This window comes from Bufo bufo, chromosome 3 (assembly GCF_905171765.1).
Source record: "Bufo bufo chromosome 3, aBufBuf1.1, whole genome shotgun sequence".
NCBI classification, from domain to species: Eukaryota; Metazoa; Chordata; class Amphibia; order Anura; family Bufonidae; genus Bufo; species Bufo bufo.
The window spans coordinates 277,076,760-277,100,859 of NC_053391.1; the positions used below are offsets into that span (position 1 = coordinate 277,076,760).

The 24,100-nt window shown below is 44.5% G+C and overlaps 1 protein-coding gene across 1 annotated transcript in view; it reads left to right on the top strand.

Moving 5' to 3' along the window:
* Positions 1 to 3,211: 3,211 nt before the first annotated feature.
* The window catches only part of ANKS1A (ankyrin repeat and sterile alpha motif domain containing 1A), a 913,309-nt gene continuing 892,420 nt past the window's right edge, over positions 3,212 to 24,100 (top strand). Inside the window, 1 exon segment of the mRNA XM_040424152.1 lies at positions 3,212 to 3,419. Within this exon segment, the coding sequence (XP_040280086.1) occupies positions 3,247 to 3,419 (173 nt within the window). The 5' untranslated portion in view covers positions 3,212 to 3,246.

Consider the following 24,100-nt stretch of genomic DNA (forward strand, 5'->3'; position numbering starts at 1 on the left):
GCCATCCGGCCAGTAACTCACGTCAAAGCCAGTAATTTAGACCCCCTGCCGGTGCCAGTAATTTTTTTCTACCAGCAATATTAATTGCCGGTATTTTCCTAAATGGATTAGTACAGCCTTTAACTTCTGCCGCCTCCACTACTTTTGTTAGGATTTTAAAAAAAAAGAACTCAGCTCAGCCATTTGCTTGCACTGCGATGAACACTCGCTGCTGACTGGATGTGCAGGACAGGACTTGGGAGACATCATTACAATGGAGCGCAGGTCCTGTCCTGAGCTTCCAGTCAGCAGCGAGCAAATGGATGAGGCGAGTTCTTTATATTTTTTTGCAGAGGCAGAGAAGGAGGCACTAATGGGGCATTAGTAATTCTGGGGGGGGGGGGGGGGGGGGGGGGGCACGAATAGGGGCATTACTATTATTGGGGACACTAATGGGGGTATTACTATTACTGGGGGGCACTAATGAGGGCATTACTATTACTGGGGGACACTAATGGTGGCATTATTAATTCTGGGGGGCACTAATAGAGGCATTACTATTACTGGGAGCACTATCGGGGGCATTACTATTACTCTGGGCACTAATGGGGACACAATTAATTCTGGGGGGCACTAATGGAGGCATTACTGGAGGCGCTAATGGAAGCATTATTAATTCTGGGAGGCGCTAATGGGCATTATTAATTCTCAGCAACACTAAGGCTACTTTCACACTTGCGTTCAGAGCGGGTCCGTCTGGTATCTGCACAGACGGATCCGCTCCTATAATGCAAACGCTTAGATCCGTTCAGAACGGATCCGTTTGCATTACCATGAACAAAAAAAAATAAAACATTTTTTTATTTTTTTTTGTTCATGATAATGCAAACGGATCCGTTTTGACTTTACATTGAAAGTCAATGGGGGACGGATCCGTTTGAAAATTGAGCCATACTGTGTCAACTTCAAACGGATCCGTCCCCATTGACTTCCATTATAAGTCTGGACGGATCCGTTTGCCTCCGCACGGCCAGGCGGACACCCGAACGCTGCAAGCAGCGTTCAGGTGTCCGTCTGCTGAGCGGAGGACAAACGCTGCCAGACTGATGCATTCTGAGCGGATCCGCCTCCATTCAGAATGCATTAGGACTGGACGGATCTGTTCGGGGCCGCTTGTGAGAGCCTTCAAACAGAGCTCACAATCGGAGCCCCGAACGCTAGTGTGAAAGTAGCCTAATAGAGGTATTAATATTACTTGGAGCCAAATTATAACATCAACTTAGAAAACCTTTCATGGGTCTAGACATTATGAAATAAGTAGCAGGAGGTTATGTAGAGCATAGAGCAGGGATCTAAGAGCGCTTACTATTTTTTATGGGCGCCGCTCCGTTCGCCCGCTGTGCCCCTGTTGAATTCTCCCGCCTGGTATTCTAATGAATAGCATCGGTACAGGTAGGAGGAGACTGCCCTGTTTCTCAATGGGCGTCTCCTTCTCCCTGGCTGTAGCGCGGTCCAATCACAGCATAGAGCGTCACAGCCAGGGAGAAGGTGAGTTTTTTTTCTCTCTGGCTGTGAAGCTCTCCTTTGTGATTGGACCGCGATACAGCCAAGTAGAAGGAGACGCCCATTGAGAAACAGGGCAGTCTCCTCCTCCCTGTACCGATGCTATTCATTAGCATACCAGACGGGAGAATTCAACAGGGGCACCCAGAAAAAATAGTAAGCGCTCTCAAATCTCTGCTCTATGCCCTACATAACCTGCTACTTATTTCATAATGTCTGGACCCATGAAAGGTCCTCTTTAACACCACAACCACATCCCTTTTGGGGTGTGGCTCAACTTGGCCAATATTTTTGGTTGGGAAAGGTGGCAACCCTACTTAAAGGGGTTCTGCAGTTATTTTAAACTCATGATCTATCCTCTGGATAGATCATCAGCATCTGATCGGCGGAGGTCCAACACCCCTGCCGATCAGCTGTTTGAGAAGGCAGTGGTGCTCCAGGAGTGCCGCGGCCTTCTCACTGTTTACCGCAGGCCCAGTGACGTCACGACTAGTATCAATGGCCTGGGCGGTGCTAAGCTCCATTCAAGTGAACAGAGCTTAGCCACGCCGAGGCCAGTTGATACTAGTCGTGACGTCACTGGGCCTGCTGTAAACAGTGAGAAGGCCGCGGCGCTGCCTTCTCAAAAAGCTGATACAGAGGATAGATCATCAGTTTAAAATAACAGTAGAACCCCTTTAAAGGGGTTGTCTGGGTTCAGAGCTGAACCCGGACATACCCATATTTTCACCCAGGCAGCCCACCCTGTTAGCATTGGAGCATCTCATGCTCCGATGTGCCCCCTTGCGCTAAATCGTGCAGGGCACGGGCTCTTTTGTTTACAATAACACACTGCCAGGTGGAAGCTTCTGCCCATTAGTGTGTTCGTTGACGTCACCGGCTCTGAATGGGCGTCCTTTAGCGCTGCCCTAGCTGTTTTACTGGCTAGGGCATCGCTAAAGCCTGCCCATCAGTGCCAGTGACATCACCGGGCTTCCTGGCAACCCCATGAAGAGCCCGGTTTGTCACCGGAACTCCTGAAAATGCCTTTGCCTTGCCCGATTAAGCGATGCTCAAGTCAGGGGGGCTGCCTGGGTGAAAATGGAGGTATGTCCGAGTTCAGCTCTGAACCCGGACAACCCCTTTAACACTGACATTTTTCACCTATAAAGGTGTTGTAAAAATGCCTTAAAAAAAAAAAATGCCAAGCGCTACGGCATGCTGCATTTTTCTAAAGAAACAAGACAAAAAACAAAAACACCACTAGCAAAACAGGCTTGTGTTTCATAGTTCCCAAAGAGCTTCAGATATCTGGAGACGGCATTTTTCCAGTGAAAAACTTATCAAAATGCAGGCATAAAAAAACGCAACAAAACCGTGTGAACCCACCCTCTTAATAGCCCACGCATATCGTGCATATTTCAGCACGGTTATCAGCAATTCAACACAGCCGCTTAGCAGCAGCATCTTGTGTTTGATATTCTGTTCACAATCTCGTATAGACGTATGTAGGTAGCACAGAAACTATTATGCGTTACCAGTATTGTATTTGAACAAGCTTTATTAATCCATGTCTGAGCACACCAGAACATCAGACATACGTGTCACGGCATTACGTTGCCCATACACAATACCAAGGATTAGTTGTTTGTGGAATGTCCGTGTGACGTAAGTACGTGGAGTCGGAAGTGGCGGTGGAGGCGTGGTTGCCGGGGTGACTGCGGGATGGGGAAAGAGCAGGAGCTGCTAGAAGCCGCTCGTACCGGAAACCGGGCAGTGGTAGAGAGATTGCTAGGGGGTAAGAGATTAAGTGGAGCCGGTCAAGGTGGATCTTCAGGGGGCGGGCCTGGGGCGAGTGGAGGAGTGTCTGTTAGTCACCCACTAAGTAGTCTGCTCAGGTAAGACGCTTACTATAACCTCGAGATAACTTGTTATTGCAGGGTAATATGGCGATGTTTCTGGTGTGAAGATGTTTTTTCCTGTGATTATTTTAATTAACATGTCATGTTATTGCCTTCTATTAATATCTGAAGCGCAATCTTAGATTAAGTGTAACAGTTCACCAGCCAGTGTTTAGCTCGCAGTGAATATGTTGTTCGTTTTTGTTCCCTGCAGGTGGTATTATAAGCTCTTCTGTGTCACTTTGGTATAGAATAGCATAAAGGTTAATTTACCAAAAGCAGATGAGATATTATATATATATATATATATATATATATATATATATATATATAAAATGTTAAAAACTACTTTATAAGTCTACTTTCACACTCGTGTTTTGGCTTTCCGTTTGTAAAATCCGTTCAGGGCTCTCACAAGCGGTCCAAAACTAATCAGTTTGCATTCTAATGCATTCTGAATGGAAAAGGATCCGCCCAGAATGCATCAGTTCAGTCTCCATTTCAATTTTGGAGTCTGACACACTTGCAGCGTTTTGGTGTCCGTCTGATTAAACTGAGCAAAATGGGTCCGTTCTGACACACAATGTAAGTCAATAGGGATGGATCCATTTTCACTGACATTCTGACACAATAGAAAACGGATCCGTCCTCCATTGACTTTCAACGGTGTTCAAGACGGATCCGTCTTGGCTATGTTAAAGATAATACAAACGGATCTGTTCTGAACGGATGCAGACGGTTGTATTATCTGAACGGATCCGCACAAAACGCAAGTGTCAAAGTAGCCTTACTTTCACACTCGTGTTTGGTGTGGATCCGTCATGGATCTGCACAGACGGATCCGTTCAGATAATACAAATGTCTGCATCCGTTCAGAACGGATCCGTTTGTATTATCTTTAACATAGCCAAGACGGATCCGTCTTGAACACCATTGAAAGTCAATGGAGGACGGATCCGTTTTCTATTGTGCCAGATTGTGTCATAGAAAACGGATCCGTCCCCATTGACTTACATTGTGTGTCAGAACTGATTTATGCCGGAAATATGTAATGAAGTGAAGAATATCGGAGAGGTCACGTTGCTGTACTCTGTGCATCTTCATGGGAAGGATTACATCAGGCCAGGTGGGTATGATGCATGAAATGGAGAAGAAATCCAGTTAATTTCTCTCCATTTCATGTTAAAACAGACAAACGGTGAATAATAAAATAAGGTGGTGGTGGGGGGGCAATGGGCATATAATAGTGATCCCGAACCAGTGTGCCTCCAGCTGTTGCAAAACTACACCTCCCCAGCATGCCCGCACAGCCAAAAGCTGTGCGGGCATGCTGGGAGTTGTAGTTTTGCAACAGCTGGAGGCACATTGGTTGCGAAGCACTGTTATATGCCCATTTATTCATTTATTAACCCTTGTACAAAGGAAAAGTAAAGCAGTTGTCCATAGCAACCAAATTCCAGCTTTAATTTTTTTCATTGCTATCAGCAACTGCGCCGCTATTTCTTTGTACAAAGTTTGATAAATCTCCCCTAAGACTAAATTAAATTTGAAGTAAAAACATTACCACACCATAATTGGTATCAGTAATTGGTATCGGTGAGTACTTAAGTAAAAGTATCGGTACTCGGTCTTAAAAAAAATGGTATCGGGACATCCCTACATTTTACTATTTTCCCTTATAACATGGTTATAAAGGAAAATAATAGCATTCTTAATACAGAATGCTTACTAAAATGTGGCTTTAGGGGTTAAGTTTTTTTTAACTTACCTCATCCTCTTGTTCGCGCAGCCAGCATAGTCTTCTTTCAAGACCTGCAAAGGTCCTTTTGCAGGTCCTGAAAGAAGAAGAAAGGAGACGGCTGCGCGAACAAGAGGATGAGGTGAGTTAAAAAAAAAATTTAACCCCTAAAGCCACATTTTAGTAAGCATTCTGTATTAAGGCCTCAAGCACACGACCGCTGTTTTGGTCCGCATCCGAGCCGCAGTTTTTTCGGCTCGGATGCGGACCCATTCACTTCAATGGGGCCACAAAAGATGCGGACAGCACTCCGTGTGCTGTCCGCATCCGTTGCTCTGTTCCGTAGCCCCCGCAAAAAAAATAAAACATGTCCTATTCTTATCCGATTTGCGGACAAGAATAGGCATTTCTACAATGGGCCGCCAAAAAACGGAACGGTCGTGTGCATGAGGCCTAAAAATGCTATTTTTCTTTATAACCATGTTCTAAGGGAAAATACTACAGTGATTAGACTTTACAGGGAGTGCAGAATTATTAGGCAAGTTGTATTTTTGAGGATTAATTTTATTATTGAACAACAACCATGTTCTCAATGAACCCAAAAAACTCATTAATATCAAAGCTGAATATTTTTGGAAGTAGTTTTTAGTTTGTTTTTAGTTTTAGCTATTTTAGGGGGATATCTGTGTGTGCAGGTGACTATTACTGTGCATAATTATTAGGCAACTTAACAAAAAACAAATATATACCCATTTCAATTATTTATTTTTACCAGTGAAACCAATATAACATCTCAACATTCACAAATATACATTTCTGACATTCAAAAACAAAACAAAAACAAATCAGTGACCAATATAGCCACCTTTCTTTGCAAGGACACTCAAAAGCCTGCCATCCATGAATTCTGTCAGTGTTTTGATCTGTTCACCATCAACATTGCGTGCAGCAGCTACCACAGCCTCCCAGACACTGTTCAGAGAGGTGTACTGTTTTCCCTCCTTGTAAATCTCACATTTGATGATGGACCACAGGTTCTCAATGGGGTTCAGATCAGGTGAACAAGGAGGCCATGTCATTAGATTTTCTTCTTTTATACCCTTTCTTGCCAGCCACGCTGTGGAGTACTTGGACGCGTGTGATGGAGCATTGTCCTGCATGTAATCATGTTTTTCTTGAAGGATGCAGACTTCTTCCTGTACCACTGCTTGAAGAAGGTGTCTTCCAGAAACTGGCAGTAGGACTGGGAGTTGAGCTTGACTCCATCCTCAACCCGAAAAGGCCCCACAAGCTCATCTTTGATGATACCAGCCCAAACCAGTACTCCACCTCCACCTTGCTGGCGTCTGAGTCGGACTGGAGCTCTCTGCCCTTTACCAATCCAGCCACTGGCCCATCCATCTGGCCCATCAAGACTCACTCTCATTTCATCAGTCCATAAAACCTTAGAAAAATCAGTCTTGAGATATTTCTTGGCCCAGATATCTCACTATTTTTGACTTTTCTGAGCCTGTCAAGTCCTTCTTTTGACCCATTTTGCCAAAGGAAAGGAAGTTGCCTAATAATTATGCACACCTAATATAGGGTGTTGATGTCATTAGACCACACCCCTTCTCATTACAGAGATGCACATCACCTAATATGCTTGATTGGTAGTAGGCTTTCGAGCCTATACAGCTTGGAGTAAGACAACATGCATAAAGAGGATGATGTGGTCAAAATACTCATTTGCCTAATAATTATGCACTCCCTGTAATGGGGTTGCTCATCCCTATCATCTCCTAGCAACCATGCATGAAAATCGCACCGCATCCGCACTTGCTTGCGGATGCTTGCGATTTTCACGCAGACCCATTCATTTCTATGGGGCCTGCGTTGCGTGAAAAATGCAGAATATAGATGCTGCGATTTTTATGCAACGCAGAAGTAATGCGTGAAAATCACCGCTCATTTGAACAGCCCCATTGAAGTGAATGGGTCCGGATTCAGTGCCGGTGCAATGCGTTCACCTAACGCATTGCACCCGCGCGGAATTCTCGCTCGTGTGAAAGGGGCCTAAATGCATTTTTGAACAGAATAAAATCTTGTTTTTGTGTTGCCATTACCTGACTGCCCTATTTATTATCATTATTTTTTTTCTGGCGATTGTCTTAGGTAGGGTCTCATTTTTTTTTGTGGGGTGAGATGGCGGTTTGATTGGTACTATTTTGGGGTACATAAGACTTTTTGATCGCTTGGTATTACACTTTGTATGAGGCAAAGGTGACCAAAAATTGGTGTTATCCCTTCGTCCTATGACAGCACCAGGAGAGAGGGATCCACCTCCCAGGACAGGAAACCCACAGGTATAAATCTTCACAGACGCCCCTCCTCCTCAGTGGTTTCCTGTCCTATGGGGACAACCTACAGGTGTTTGTTATTTTCGGTGGGGAGTAGTTTCTCCCTTTTAACATTGCAGGCTGGCTGGAGAAGGTGTGCGCCGGGTGACCCCCGCTCCACACACCCTGGAGAGGAGAAGGACGGCTAAATACCGGGTACTGATGTCCGCTCTACCCTCTCTTTAACCCTCCCAGCTCTGTACCTGAACAATATTGGGGATCCCGTGCGAGTACATGTGCGGCGCGGGCAGCGAGCACAGGGCAGAGGAAACAGCAAGGGAGTGAAAGATCCACTGACACAGAGAAGGGGCGGAGCTTAAGGGAAAGGTGGCAAATTTGAAAAGTAAGGAGCGCAGAGCGTCCAGAGCGGCACATAGGCTTCTGCCTGGCGTTTTGTGTGCAGTTTCTGAAGATAAAGCCATAATCCAGCCAGTCTCCCCTGTGATCTTTGCTGGGGTCTTCCAGATCCAGGGCTATAGGGATATTTCCAGTAGGGATCGACCGATATTGATTTTTTAGGGCCGATACCGATAATTTGTGAACTTTCAGGCCGATAGCCGATAATTTATACCGATATTCTGGGAATTTTCATTTTTGAGAAAAAAAAAAAATTCCTACACAAATCTGCTGAAAATTAATATGTTTATTGTTAATGTGTATTTTTTTTTTTTTTATAAATCTTTTTCATTTATACTTAATATTTTTGTTTTTTTTTTACTAACTTTTAACCCCCTTAGGGACTAGAACCTTTGTCCTATTCACCCTGATAGATCTCTATCAGGGTGAATAGGATCTCACACTGTCCCTGCTGCTCTGTGCATAGTGCACACAGCAGCATGGAGCTGAACATGGCAGCCAGGGCTTCAATAGCGTCCTGGCTGCCATGGTAACCGATCGGAGCCCCAGGCTTACACAGCTGGGGCTCCGATCGGAGGAGCAGGGAAGAGGGGACCCTGTGGCCACTGCCACCAATGATTAATACTGGGTGGGGGGGGGGGGGAGGGGGCGCACTGCGCCACCAATGTTTTCACTATTGGCCGGGATTGGGATGGGGGGCGCACTGCGCCACCAATGATTAATACTGGGGGGCTTGGGGGGGCGCACTGCGCCACCAATGAAGATAAGTCTATCGATCATTCATATACAGGAGGCGGGAGCTGGCTGCAGAATCACATAGCCGGCTCCCGACCTCTATCAGCGGTAGCTGCGATCCGCGGCACCTGAGGAGTTAACTACCGCGGACCGCAGCTATTGCTCATAGAGGTCGGGAGCCGGCTATGTGATTCTGCAGCCAGCTCCCGCCTCCTGTATATGAATGAATGAAAGGCTTATCTTCATTGGTGGCGCAGCGGCCACAGCCCCTCCCCTCCTCTTATGTTCTATCCCCTCATTGGCGGCAGCGGCAGCAGCAGCACAGGGGGAGGAGACACTGCTTCCTTCTCCCCTGTGCTGCGGAGGGAACACAGAACGCGCTGTCAGCAGCGCGTTCTGTGTTCCCCATACGTTATCGGTATATCGGCAAAATTGATGCCGATACCGATAACGTTCAAAATCCTCAATATCGGCCGATAATATCGGCCAAACCGATAATCGGTCGATCCCTAATTTCCAGCATGGAGAGTTCTGGAGAAAACCCTAAGGACCCAGTTACCCCTGCACCTATGGTAGGAATGGGTATGGGCCTGAAGAAATGTAAGTGATCTACATTTAACTTCTTTCTCTAGAGATGCAGATTTTTTAAATTTCCAGGGTGTAACTGAGAAACCCCAAAAAGCTACCGCTAAAATACGTCATAAGGAATGTGGTATCTGTAAGGTTAAACTAGATTCTTCATACACTAAGCCCCTATGTAAAGGGTGTATTGAGAGTACTATAGCGGAAGAATCCCCTAGTATGGTCAAATGTATGAGGAAAATGATTAGAGAAGAGTTAAGTCTTATGTCAAGTAAAGAACGCAGGCGAAAGAGCGCCAATGATAACACATCTTTTTCAATTGGAAATTCTGACCCCTCTAGTTCAGAGGACGGACTTGAAAGCGGTGAAAGGGAGTCCGTTACATCCTCTTCAGATGAGGAATGCAGTGGTAGGCCTTTTTTTCCTGTTCAGGAAGTAGATCAATTAATCAAGGCAGTGAGGGCGACTATGAATCTTGAAGATACAAAAGAGGTTTGCTCGATTCAGGATATCATGTTTGGGGGCCTGCAGACTAAGAAAAGAGCCTTTTTTATCCACAAGAATGTAGAGGCCATGATGAATAGAGTGGAAACATCCGGATAAAATAAGCTTTATCCCATCAGTAATCAAAAGAAAATATCCGTTTGAAGAGGGTGAATGTTCTCTATGGGATAGGGCCCCCAAAATTGATGTGCCCATAGCTAAAGTGTCTCGAAGGTCATCCCTACCCTTTGATGATTTGGGCAATCTTAAGAATCTGATGGACAGAAAGGCTGACACCTTTTTAAGGAGAACATGGGAATCCATAGGTGCATCCTTTAACAACGTCTGATATACCTGGTCCTCTTGTGGTCCCTTTTGCTTGGATCGACCACCAGAGGACACAGGCAGCTCTGTAAGTAGCACCAAGCACCACACTACACTACACTCCCCCCCCCCCCCCCCCCCCCCCGTCACTTATTAACCCCTGATCACCCCATATAGACGCCCTGATCACCCCCCTGTCATCGATCACCCCCCTGTAAGGCTCCATTCAGACGTCCGTATGTGTTTTGCGGATCCGCAAAACACGGACATCGGCAATGTGCTTTCCGCATTTTGCGGATCCGCACATTGCCAGAACTATATAGAAAATGCCTTTTCTTGTCCGCAATTGCGGACAAGAAAAGGACATGTTCTATATTTTTGCGGAACTGAAGTGCAGATCCGCAATTCCGGATCCGAGCGGGACAAAGTCTGTCCCCATAGAAATGAATGGGTCCGCAATTCCGTTCCGCAAAATGCGGAACAGAATTGCGTACGTGTGAATGGGGCCTAAGGGTCCCTTATCACCGCCAGTTAGTTAGCCACTTGTTAGGTAGTTAGCGCCCAGCCCACCGCACCGCAGTCACTGATTAGTCGCTGATTAGCGTCATCACTGTCGCTAATCAGCACTAGTACAATATACACTGCTCAAAAAAATAAAGGGAACACAAAAATAACACATCCTAGATCTGAGTTAATTAAATATTCTTCTGAAATACTTTGTTCTTTACATAGTTGAATGTGCTGACAACAAAATCACACAAAAATGTAAAAATGGAAATCAAATTTTTCAACCCATGGAGGTCTGGATTTGGAGTCACACTCAAAATTAAAGTGGAAAAACACACTACAGACTGATCCAACTTTGATGTAATGTCCTTAAAACAAGTCAAAATGAGGCTCAGTAGTGTGTGTGGCCACCACGTGCCTGTATGACCTCCCTACAATGCCTGTGCATGCTCCTGATGAGGTGGCGGACGGTCTCCTGAGGGATCTCCTCCCAGACCTGGACTAAAGCATCTGCCAACTCCTGGACAGTCTGTGGTGCAACGTTGGTGGATAGAGCGAGACATGATGTCCCAGATGTGCTCAATTGGATTCAGGTCTGGGGAACGGGCGGGCCAGTCCATAGCATCAATGCCTTCGTCTTGCAGGAACTGCTGACACACTCCAGCCACATGAGGTCTAGCATTGTCTTGCATTAGGAGGAACCCAGGGCCAACCGCACCAGCATATGGTCTCACAAGGGGTCTGAGGATCTCATCTCGGCACCTAATGGCAGTCAGGCTACCTCTGGCGAGCACATGGAGGGCTGTGCGGCCCTCCAAAGAAATGCCACCCCACACCATTACTGACCCAATGCCAAACCGATCATGCTGGAGGATGTTGCAGGCAGCAGAACGTTCTCCACGGCGTCTCAAGACTGTCACGTCTGTCACATGTGCTCAGTGTGAACCTGCTTTCATCTGTGAAGAGCACAGGGCGCCAGTGGCGAATTTACCAATCTTGGTGTTCTCTGGCAAATGCCAAACGTCCTGCACGGTGTTGGGCTGTAAGCACAACCCCCACATGTGGACGTCGGGGCCCTCATATCACCCTCATGGAGTCTGTTTCTGACCGTTTGAGCAGACACATGCACATTAGTGGCCTGCTGGAGGTCATTTTGCATGGCTCTGGCAGTGCTCCTCCTGTTCCTCCTTGCACAAAGGCGGAGGTAGCGGTCTTGCTGCTGGGTTGTTGCCCTCCTACGGCCTCCTCCACGTCTCCTGATGTACTGGCCTGTCTCCTGGTAGCGCCTCCATGCTCTGGACACTACACTGACAGACACAGCAAACCTTCCTGCCACAGCTCGCATTGATGTGCCATCCTGGATAAGCTGCACTACCTGAGCCACTTGTGTGGGTTGTAGACTCCGTCTCATGCTACCACTAGAGTGAAAGCACCGCCAGCATTCAAAAGTGACCAAAACATCAGCCAGGAAGCATAGGAACTGAGAAATGGCCTGTGGTTACCACCTGCAGAACCACTCCTTTATTGGGGGTGTCTTGCTAATTGCCTATAATTTCCACCTGTTGTCTATCCCATTTGCACAACAGCATGTGAAATTGATTGTCACTCAGTGTTGCTTCCTAAGTGGACAGTTTGATTTCACAGAATTGTGATTGACTTGGAGTTTCATTGTGTTGTTTAAGTGTTCCCTTTATTTTTTTGAGCAGTGTAGTATCTGTAAGTGATCAAGACTGATCGCAATCAGATCTATATCAGTACATTAGGGTCACCTTAGGCTCTGCAAAAAACGCAGTGTTCGCCTGATCAGGCCTGATCTTGTGCGCACACTTGCGTTCAGTCTGCCCCACCGCAGTGACAGAAATGTGTTTTTTTTCTGATCACTGCAAAAACACCGTAAAATCGTTGCGGCGCTATAAAGATCACTTTTGAGCTTTTTGGATGTTTATTAGCAATCGTAGTTTTTTTTTTTTTTTTTCACATTTTTTCATCCACATTGATCGATGCGAATGAAGAAATCTGTGCTGTTCATCTTTTCTTTCAGCCCAGAGGCTGAATGAAAAAAAAAAATCTCATTACCCGTATGTTCAATATAAGGCCTCATGCACACGACCGTGCCGTTTTTTGCGGTCCGCAAACCGCGGATGCACAAAAAGCGGAAAGACGCCCGTGTTGACTTCCGCAATTTACGGAACGGGCGCCGGCAATATAAATGCCTATTCTTGTCCGCAAAGCGCGGACAAGAATAGGACATGTTATATTTTTTTTAGCGAAGCCACGGATGTGGACAGCACACGGAGTGCTGTCCGCATCTTTTGCGGCCCCATTGAAATGAATGGGTCCGCATCCGAGCCGCCAAAACGGCGGCTCAGATGCGGACCCAAACAACGGTGTTCATGAGGCCTAAGGAGAATAGCAGAAACTCCTAATGCTGGCCATATATGTAATGATTGCGGAAACCCTCAAATGCCAGGGCAGTACAAACACCCAACAAATGACCCCATTTTGGAAAGAAGACACCCCAAGGTATTCGCTGAGGGGCATATTGAGTCCATGAAAGATTGAACTTTTTGTCACAAGTTAGCGGAATGGGAGACTTTGTGAGAAAAAACAAAAACAAAAAAATTTCTGCTAACTTGTGCCAAAAACAAAAATCTTCTATGAACTCGCCATGACCCTCACGGAATACCTTGGGTGTCTTCTTTCCAAAATTGGGTCACATGTGGGGTATTTATACTGCCCTGGCATTTTAGGGGTCCTAAAGCGTGAGAAGAAGTCTGGAATCCAAATGCCTAGGTGCACAAAGGTGCCCAAATTCCAATGAATACCTTTAGGATTTCACAGGGCATTTTTTATGCATTTGGATTCCAAACTACTTCTCACGCTTTAGAGCCCTCTAAAATACCAGGGCAGTATAAATACCCCACATGTGACCCCATTTTGGAAAGAAGACACCCCAAGGTATTTCGTGAGGGGCATGGCGAGTTCATGTAAAATTTAATTTTTTGTCACAAGTTAGTGGAATATGAGACTTTGTAAGAGAAAAAAAATATATATCATTTTCCGCTAACTTGTGCCAAAAAAAAAAAATTCTAGGAACTCTCCATGCCCCTCGCGGAATACCTTGGGGTGTCTTCTTTCCAAAATGGGGTCACTTGTGGGGTATTTATACTGCCCTGGTATTTTAGGGGCCCTAAGGCGTGAGAAGTAGTTTGGAATCCAAATGCTTAAAAAATGCCCAGTGAAATTCTAAAGGTACTCATTGGAATTTGGGCCCCTTTGTGCACCTAGGCTGCAAAAAAGTGTCACACATGTGGTATCGCCGTACTCAGGAGAAGTAGGGCAATGTATTTTGGGGTGTATTTTTACATATACCCATGCTGGGTGTGAGAAATATCTCTGTAAATGACAACTTTTTTAAATTTTTTATTCAAAGTTGTCAATTTACAGAGATATTTCTCTCACCCAGCATAGGTATATGTAAAAATACACCCCAAAACACATTGCCCTACTTCTCCTGAGTATGGCGATACCACATGTGTGACACTTTTTTGTAGCCTAGGTGCGTAAAGGGGCCGAAAGTCCAACGAGTACCTTTAGACTTTACAGGGTTGCTCAAAATTTAGCCCCGTCCAAAATGCCAGAACAGTAAACACACCCCACAAATAACCCCATTTCGGAAAGTGGACACCCGAAGGTATTCACTGAGGGGCATAGTGAGTCCGTGGGAGATTTTTTATTTTTTTTGCCAGAAGTTAGCAGAAATGGAAACTTTTTTTTTTTTTCCTCTGAAAGTGTCATTTTCCGCTAACTTGTGAAAAAAAATTAAATCATACATGAACTCACTATGCCCCTCCGCGAATACTTTGGGGTGTCTTCTTTCTAAAATGGGGTAATTTGGGGGGTATTTATTAGGGATCGACCGATATAGGTTTTTTAGGGCCGATACCGATAATTTATGAACTTTCAGGCCGATAGCCGATAATTTATACCGATATTCTGGGAATTTTCATTTTAAAAAAAATATAAAATTTCCCACACAAATCTGCTGAAAATTAATATGTTTATTGTTAACGTGTATTTTTATTTTTTTTGTAAATCTTTCTTTTTCATTTATACTTTTTTTTTTTTTTTACTAACTTTTAGCCCCCTTAGGGACTAGAACCCTTGTCCTATTCACCCTGATAGATCTCTATCAGGGTGAATAGGATCTCACACTGTCCCTGCTGCTCTGTGCTTTGTGCACACAGCAGCATGGAGCTGAACATGGCAGCCAGGACTTCAGTAGCGTCCTGGCTGCCATGGTAACTGATCGGAGCCCCAGGATTACACAGCTGGGGCTCCGATCGGAGGAGCAGGGGAGAGGGGATCCTGTGGCACCTGCCACCAATGATTAATACTGGGGGGGGCGCACTGCACCACCAACTTTTTTAGAACTGGGATGGGGGTGGGGGGCGCACTGCGCCACCAATGATTAATACTGGGGGGCTTGGGGGGGTGCACTGCGCCACCAATGAAGAGAAATCTCTCATTAATTCATATACAGGAGACGGGAGCTGGCTGCAGAATCACATAGCCGGCTCCCGACCTCTATGAGCAGTAGCTGCGATCCGCGGCACCTGAGGGGTTAACTACCGCAGATCGCAGCTACCGCTTATAGAGTTCGGGAGCCGGCTATGTGAATCTGCAGCCAGCTCCCGCCTCCTGTATATGAATTAATGAAAGACTTATCTTCATTGGTGGAGCGGTGGCCACAGCCCCTCCCCTTCTTTTGTCCTCTCTCCTCTAATTGGCGGCAGCGGCAGCACAGGGGGAGGGAGACACTGCTTCCTTCTCCCCAGTACTGCTGAGGGAACACAGAGAGCAGCTGAGAGCAGCGCGTTCTGTGTTCCCAATACGTTATCGGTATATCGGCAAAATAGATGCCGATACCGATAACTGTCAAAATCCTGAATATCGGCCGATAATATCGGTAAAATCGATAATCGGTCAATCCCTAGTATTTATACTATCCTGGCATTCTAGCACCTCAAGAAACATGACAGGTGCTCAGAAAGTCAAAGCTGCTTCAAAATGCAGAAATTCACATTTTTGTACCATAGTTTGTAAACGCTATAACTTTTGCGCAAACCAATAAATTTACACTTATTGGATTTTTTTTAATCAAATACATGTAGCACAATAAATTCTGACACAAACTTGTATAGAAATGTAATTTATATTTGAACAATTTAACCAGATAAAGTTAAAAATACTTTTTTTGAGAAAATTGCGGCCTATTTTGATTAATATCGGAAAAACAAAAAATCTTAGCAGCAATCAAATATCACCAAAAGAAAGTAGTGCAGAATTGTAAAAAGTGGTCTGGTCATTAAGGGGGTTTAAGCTAGGGGGGCTGAGGTGGTTAACCCCTTAGGGACCCATGACGTACCGGTACGGCATGGATCCCGAGTCCTTAAGGACCCATGACGTACCGGTACGTCATGTATAGTTCCGATCACTGCCACCCGGCGGGCGGTGATCGGAACCTGGTGCCTGCTCAAATCATTGAGCAGGCACCTAGGCTAAATGCCCCGGGGGGTGGGGGGGTCTAGTGACCCCCCTTCCCCCTTGTCAGCAATCGCCGCAAACCGCAGGGCAATTCAGACCTGCGGTTTGCGGCTTTTTATTGTGCTGCGGCGGCTGGCAGAGGTGCTATCGGGTCCCCATGGGGCTGTGGGGGGGACCCGATGGCATGGAAGGCAGCGCGATGTCTAAGGAAGGCATCGCGCTGCCTTCCGGTTACGAGACTGTGAGATCCAGCCCCCTGGATCTCACAGTATTACTCATACAGCCAATACATTCCAATACAGAAGTATTGGAATGCATTGTAAAGGATTAGACCCCCAAAAGTTCAAGTTCCAAAGTGGGACAAAAAATAAAGTGAAAAAATAAGTTGAAAAAATAAAGTTTTCCACTCAAAAAATTACGTTTCAAGTAAAAATAAACAAAAACATCATTTTCCTCAAATAAAGTAAAAAAAAATTGCCAAAAAATAGGGAAACAAAAAAGTATACTTATTAGGTATCGCCGCGTCCGTATCGACCGGCTCTATAAACATATCACATGACCTAACCCCTCAGATGAACACCATAAAAAATAAAAACTGTGCTAAATAAACAATTTTTTGTCACCTTACATCACAAAAAGTGTAAAAGCAAGCGATCAGAAAGTCACACGCACCCCAAAATAGTGCCAATAAAACCGTCATCTCATCCCGCAAAAATCATACCCTACCCAAGGTAATCTCCCAAAAACTGAAAAAATTATGGCTCTCAGACTATGGAAACACTAAAACATGATTTTCTTTTGCTTCAAAAAACTTACATAAATAAAAAGTATACATATTGGGTATCGCCGCATCCGTGACAACCTGGTCTATAAAAATATCACGTCCTAACCTGTCAGATGAATATTGTAAATAACAAAAAATAAAAACGGTGCCAAAACGGCTATTTTTATCTTGCCTCACAAAAAGTGTAATATAGAGCAACCAAAAATCATATGTACCCTAAACTAGTACCAACAATACTGCCACCCTATCCCGTAGTTTCTAAAATGGGCCATTTTTTTGGAGTTTCTACTCTAGGGGTGCATCAGGGGGGCTTCAAATGGGACATGGTGTCAAAAAATCCAGTCCAGCAAAACCTGCCTTCCAAAAACTGTATGACATTCCTTTCCTTCTGCACCCTGCCGTGTGCCCGTACCACGACCACATATGGGGTGTTTCTGTAAACTACAGAATCAGGGTTATAAATATTGAGTTTGGTTTGGCTATTAACCCTTGCTTTGTAACTGGAAAAAAATTATTAAAATAGAAAATCTGCCAAAGTAAAATTTTGAAACTGTTTCTCTATTTTTCATTAATTCTTGTGGAACACCTAAAGGGTTAACGACGTTTGTAAAATCAGTTTTGAATACCTTGAGGAGTGTAGTTTCTAGAATGGGGTCATTTTTGGGTGGTTTCTATTATGTAAGCCTCGCAAAGTGATTTCAGACCTGAACTGGTCCCTAAAAATTTCAAGATTTTGCTTCTAAACTTCAAAGCCTTGTAACATCCTCAAAAAATAAAATGTCATTCCCAAAATGATCCAAACATGAAGTAGACATATGGGGAATGTAAAGTAATAACTATTTTTGTAGGTATTACTGTGTATTATAGAGGTAGAGAAATTGAAACTTGGAAATTTGCAATTTTTTACAAATGTTTGGTAAATTTGTTATTTTTTTTATAAATAAAAATGAATTTTTTTTACTTCATTTTACCAGTGTCATGAAGTACAATATGTGACGAAAAAACATTCTCAGAATGGCCTGGATAAGTCAAAGTGTTTTAAAGTTATCAGCACTTAAAGTGACACTGGTCAGATTTGCAAAAAATGGCCAAGTCCTTAAGGTGAAATAGGGCTGAGTCCTTAAGGGGTTAAACCTAATATACGGTAGCTTCCACCTGTACGGCTAGGGCACAAATATTGTGGCTGAAACAGCTGGAGACGCAGATCCGGGATAAGACCCCTAGAGATAAATTATTAGAATCGGTCGAGGCTATTGGAATAGTAGCCGATTTTTTCTTTGGGCAGACGCCTCTGCGGATGCATTTAGGTTGTCCGCTAGGGCTTCATCCATGGCTAATTCTGCTTGTAGGGCTATTTGGCTCAAGAATTGGTCAGGAGATGTGGCCTCAAAAAATCGCTTATGTGGTATCTCTTGTGAGGGGAAATATTTGTTTGGGTCTTCCTTGGACGACATATTAGAGAAGGTAGGGTATAAAAAGAAAGGGTTCCTGTCTTCTTTTCAGTCGTCCTTTCGTAAGCAGGACCGTTTTTCCCAGAGAGGCAGAGGAAATAGGGATAGGAATCCAGCAAATAGGAGTGACAGATGGAAATTCTCCAGGTCCAAAGGGCTCCTGTTCAAAAATCAATCCAGGGACCCCCCTAAGAAAGACAGCTCCCAATGACGCCAGGGTGGGAGGAAGATTACAATCTTTTCTCCCAGCCTGGTCCAAAATATCCAACACCGCGTGGATCCTGCGTTCATTTGAGGAGGGATTCAGGCTAGAGTTCAAAAAGTTCCCTCCGGAACGATTCAAAATTACGCGAGTAGATCATTCAACTCAGACTGCCTTAGAAGAGGAGGTTTCAAACCTCATCCAAAAAGGTGCACTCCTTCAGTATCTGGAAAAAGAAAGGGGCGCAGGATATTATTCTACTGTTTTTAGTAAGAAAACCAAGTGGAGAATACAGGACTATCATAAACTTGAAGTCTCTAAACAAATACCTGTTATACCAACGCTTCAAATTGGAGACTATAAAGACGGTAATTCAGCTTCTTTACAAGGACTGTTTTATGGCAGTTTTAGACATCAAAGATGCCTACTATCACCTTCCGATTTTTCCAGGGCACCAGAAGTATCTGAGTGGCCTTAAGATTCCAGGGGGAGCTGAAGCATTTTCAATTCCAGGTATTACCTTTCGAAATCTCGATGCCGCCAAGGATTTTTACAAAATGAATCTCAGAGATGGCAGCCCATATCAGGGAAAGGGATATCCTGTTTTTATCCCATATTTGGACAACCCTGGGCTGGATCCTAAACAGAGAAAAATCGAGATTGATTCTAGAAAAGAAACAGTTCCTGGGAATCTTACTGGATTCAGTGTCTCAGAGATCCTTCCTAACCTCAAAAAAAAATGGTCAGGGGTTCACACCCTGATAAACAATCTGTGTGTATCCATAAGGAAGGGGATGTCAGTACTGGGAACTCTGACCACCTGTATACCAGCAGTTCAATGGGCTCAGATCCATTACATAGCCCTCCAAGAGGAAATCTTGGGGAACTGGTTAGGATGAATGGAGGACCTGGAAAGCAGTATAGTGATATCAGCCCAGACTTGTCAGACACTGAAGTGGTGGTTGTCAGTAGAGAACCTGGGGCAGGGAGTTTCATGGAGGATCAAAGATCCCCTTACACACTGCTTAAAAAAAATAAAGGGAACACTTAAACAACACAATGTAACTCCAAGTCAATCACACTTCTGTGAAATCAAACTGTCCACTTAGGAAGCAACACTGAGTGACAATCAATTCCACATGCTGTTGTGCAAATGGGATAGACAACAGGTGGAAATTATAGGCAATTAGCAAGACACCCCCAATAAAGGAGTGGTTCTGGAGTGGTAACCACAGACCACTTCTCAGTTCCTATGCTTCCTGGCTGATGTTTTGGTCACTTTTGAATGCTGGCGGTGCTTTCACTCTAGTGGTAGCATGAGACTGAGTCTACAACCCACACAAGTGGCTCAGGTAGTGCAGCTTATCCAGGATGGCACATCAATGCGAGCTGTGGCAAGAAGGTTTGCTGTGTCTGTCAGCGTAGTGTCCAGAGCATGGAGGCGCTACCAGGAGACAGGCCAGTACATCAGGAGACGTGGAGGAGGCCGTAGGAGGGCAACAGCCCAGCAGCAGGACCGCTACCTCCGCCTTTGTGCAAGGAGGAACAGGAGGAGCACTGCCAGAGCCCTGCAAAATGACTTCCAGCAGGCCACAAATGTGCATGTGTCTGCTCAAACGGTCAGAAACAGACTCGATGAGGGTGATATGAGGGCCAGAGGTCCACAGGTGGGGGTTGTGCTTACAGCCCAACACCGTGCAGGACGTTTGGCATTTGCCAGAGAACACCAAGATTGGCAAATTCACCACTGGCGCCCTGTGCTCTTCACAGATGAAAGCAGGTTCACACTGAGCACATGTGACAGATGGGACAGAGTCTGGAGACGCAGTGGAGAACGTTCTGCGGCCTGCAACATCCTCCAGCATGATCGGTTTGGCATTGGGTCAGTAATGGTGTGGGGTGGCATTTCTTTGGAGGGCCGCACAGCCCTCCATGTGCTCGCCAGAGGTAGCCTGACTGCCATTAGGTACCGAGATGAGATCCTCAGACCCCTTGTGAGACCATATGCTGGTGCAGTTGGCCCTGGGTTCCTCCTAATGCAAGACAATGCTAGACCTCATGTGGCTGGAGTGTGTCAGCAGTTCCTGCAAGACGAAGGCATTGATGCTATGGACTGGCCCGTCCGTTCCCCAGACCTGAATCCAATTGAGCACATCTGGGACATCATGTCTCGCTCTATCCACCAACGTCACGTGGCACCACAGACTGTCCAGGAGTTTGCAGATGCTTTAGTCCAGGTCTGGGAGGAGATTTCTCAGGAAACCGTCCGCCACTTCATCAGGAGCATGCACAGGCGTTGTAGGGAGGTCATACAGGCACGTGGAGGCCACACACACTACTGAGGCTCATTTTGACTTGTTTTAAGGACATTACATCAAAGTTGGATCAGCCTGTAGTGTGTTTTTCTACTTTAATTTTGAGTGTGACTCCAAATCCAGACCTCCATGGGTTAAAAAAATTTGATTTCCATTTTTACATTTTTGTGTGATTTTGTTGTCAGCACATTCAACTATGTAAAGAACAAAGTATTTCAGAAGAATATTTAATTAATTCAGATCTAGGATGTGTTATTTTTGTGTTCCCTTTATTTTTTTGAGCAATGTATTATTTCAAGCTAGACTCCTTATACTTAAGAACTGGGTAAAGGCAGACTCTCCGACAGTGGAGAAAGGCTGTGGATAATCTGATTAAAGAAGAACGGGCGATGGAGGGCCATAGTAAAAGATCACAAAATGTTGATGAACTATGGAAAAGATGGTTGCTTTAGGGCTGGACAGTTATGTGTTTTTTTTTTTTTTTGTTTTGTTTATTTTGCGTCCCCGTCCCTCCCCCTAAGGGTGGTGGGTGGGTAATAGGGGTTTGAAAATAGTTTTTTTTTTTATTACAGAAAATCAGTGTTTCTGATATAAATTGTAACTGAATTCTATTGTTAACATGGAAATTTTGAATTTTACTATTGTTGAGTTGACATGTTAAAATAAAGAATTAAATTTTTTTTAAAAAGTGAAAAATTTCTTTTTTTTTTTTTTGCAAAAATTTAGGTAACTTTTGATTAATAACAAAAGTAAAAATGTCAGTAGCAATGAAATACCACCAAATGAAAGCTCTATTAGTGAGAAGAAAAGGAGGTAAAATTCATTTGGGTGGTAAGTTGTATGACCAAGCGATAAATGGTGAAAGTAGTGTAGTGCAGAATTGTAAAAAGTGGTCTGGTCATTAAGGGTGTTTAACTCCTTAAGGACATAGGACGTACTGGTACGCCCTATTTCCCGAGTCCTTAAGGACCAAGGACGTACCGGTGCGTCCTAACTTTTAAATAGGCATTCCGGCGCCCCAGGGGTTAAACGGAACGGGATTTCAACTGAAATCATTCAGCCGCCATCCTGTGACAACGCCAGGGGGGGTCATGTGATCCCCCCGTGTCGGCGATCGCAGCAAACCGCAGGTCAATTCAGAACTGCGGTTTGCTGCGCTTTTTGCCGTTTCTGATCCCCGCGGTCCCTGACCGCGGGGATCAGAAACTTTAGAGTGGCTAAAATCAATATTTTTCACCCCCCCCCCTGCACCCCTGCATGATTTGATGCCGGCGGGTGGTGCAGGCGGTGGGGGCGTTGCGGGAGGCGGGATCGCGATCCCCCGCCCGCCTCCCCATGAATGAATGTTGGCTTCTAGTGGGTATACCAGGGTGCCAGCACATTGCTGGCATCCTGGTATAAACGGCTGACATCTGTGCAGATGTCATCCGTTTAACCCTTTCCATACCGCGGTCCGTACGGACCGCTGTATGGAAAAAGTTAACTGTCATCGGTCAGGGAGCTCCCTCCCTCTCCATCGGGGGGCTGCTGTGCCTTTGCAGCCCCCCGATGGAGAGGGACAGAGCCCCCCGACAGCCCCCCTCCGCCCCTTTGCTTACCCTTCCCCGTCTGCGAAGTTGTGGCAGACGGGGAAGGTTCCCATGGCAACAGGACGCCTGCTCAGGCATCCTGCTGTCCATGGTGCTGAACAGATCTATGCTAAAAGCATAGATCTGTTAAGTGTAAGTAAAATACAGTACAGAACAATATATATTGTACTGTATTATACAGACATCAGACCCACTGGATCTTCAGGAACCAAGTGGGTCTGGGTCAAAAAAATTAAAAAAAAAGTGAAAAAAGTTTAGATAAAAAAAAAAAACATTTATCACTGAATAAAAATTTAAAAAATAAAATACACTACACATATTAGGTATCGCCGCGTCTGTAACGACCTGATCTATAAAACGTTCATGTTACTTTCCCCGCACGGTGAACGCCATAAAAATAAAAAAATAAAAACTATGAGAAAATTGAAATTTTGCCCACCTTACTTCCCAAAAAAGGTAATAAAAGTGATCAAAAAAGTCGCATGTACGCCAAAATAGTACCAATCAAACCGTCATCTCATCCCGCAAAAAATGAGACCCTACTTAAGATAATCGCCCAAAAACTGAAAAAACTATGGCTCTTAGACTATGGAAACACTAAAACATGATTTTTTTTTTTTTTGTTTCAAAAATGAAATCATTGTGTAAAACTTACATAAATAAAAAAAAAGTATACATATTAGGTATCGCTGCGTCCGTATCGACCGGCTCTATAAAAATATCACATGACCTAACCCCTCAGGTGACCACCGTAAAAAAATAAAAATAAAAACAGTGTAAAAAAAGCCATTTTTTGCCATCTTACGTCACAAAAAGTGTAATAGCAAGCGATCAAAAAGTCATATGCACCCCAAAATAGTGCCAATCCAACCGTCATCTCATCCCGCAAAAAATGAGACCCTACTCAAGATAATCGCCCAAAAACTGAAAAAACTATGGCTCTTAGACTATGGAGACACTAAAACATTTTTTTGGTTTTAAAAATGAAGTTATTGTGTAAAACTTACATAAATAAAAAAAATTGTATACATATTAGGTATCGCCGCGTCCGTGACAACCTGCTCTATAAAATTACCACATGATCTAACCTGTCAGATGAATGTTGTAAATAACAAAAAAAAAAAAATGTGCCAAAAAAGCTATTTCTTGTTACCTTGCTGCACAAAAAGTGTAATATAGAGCAACCAAAAATCATATGTACCCTAAACTAGTACCAACAAAACTGCCACCCTATCCCGTAGTTTCTAAAATGGAGTCACGTTTTTGGAGTTTCTACTCTAGGGGTGCATCAGGGGGGCTTCAAATGGGACATGGTGTCAAAAAACCAGTCCAGCAAAACCTGCCTTCCAAAAACCGTATGGCATTCCTTTCCTTCTGCGCCCCGCCGTGTGCCCGTACAGCGGTTTACGACCACATATGGGGTGTTTCTGTAAACTACAGAATCAGGGCCATAAATAATGAGTTTTGTTTGGCTGTTAACCCTTGCTTTGTAACTGGAAAAAAAATATTAAAATGGAAAATCTGCCAAAAATTTGAAATTTTGAAATTGTGTCTCTATTTTCCATTAAATCTTGTGCAACACCTAAAGGGTTAACAAAGTTTGTAAAATCAGTTTTGAATACCTTGAAGGGTGTAGTTTCTCAGATGGGGTCACTTTTATGGAGTTTCTACTCCAGGGGTGCATCA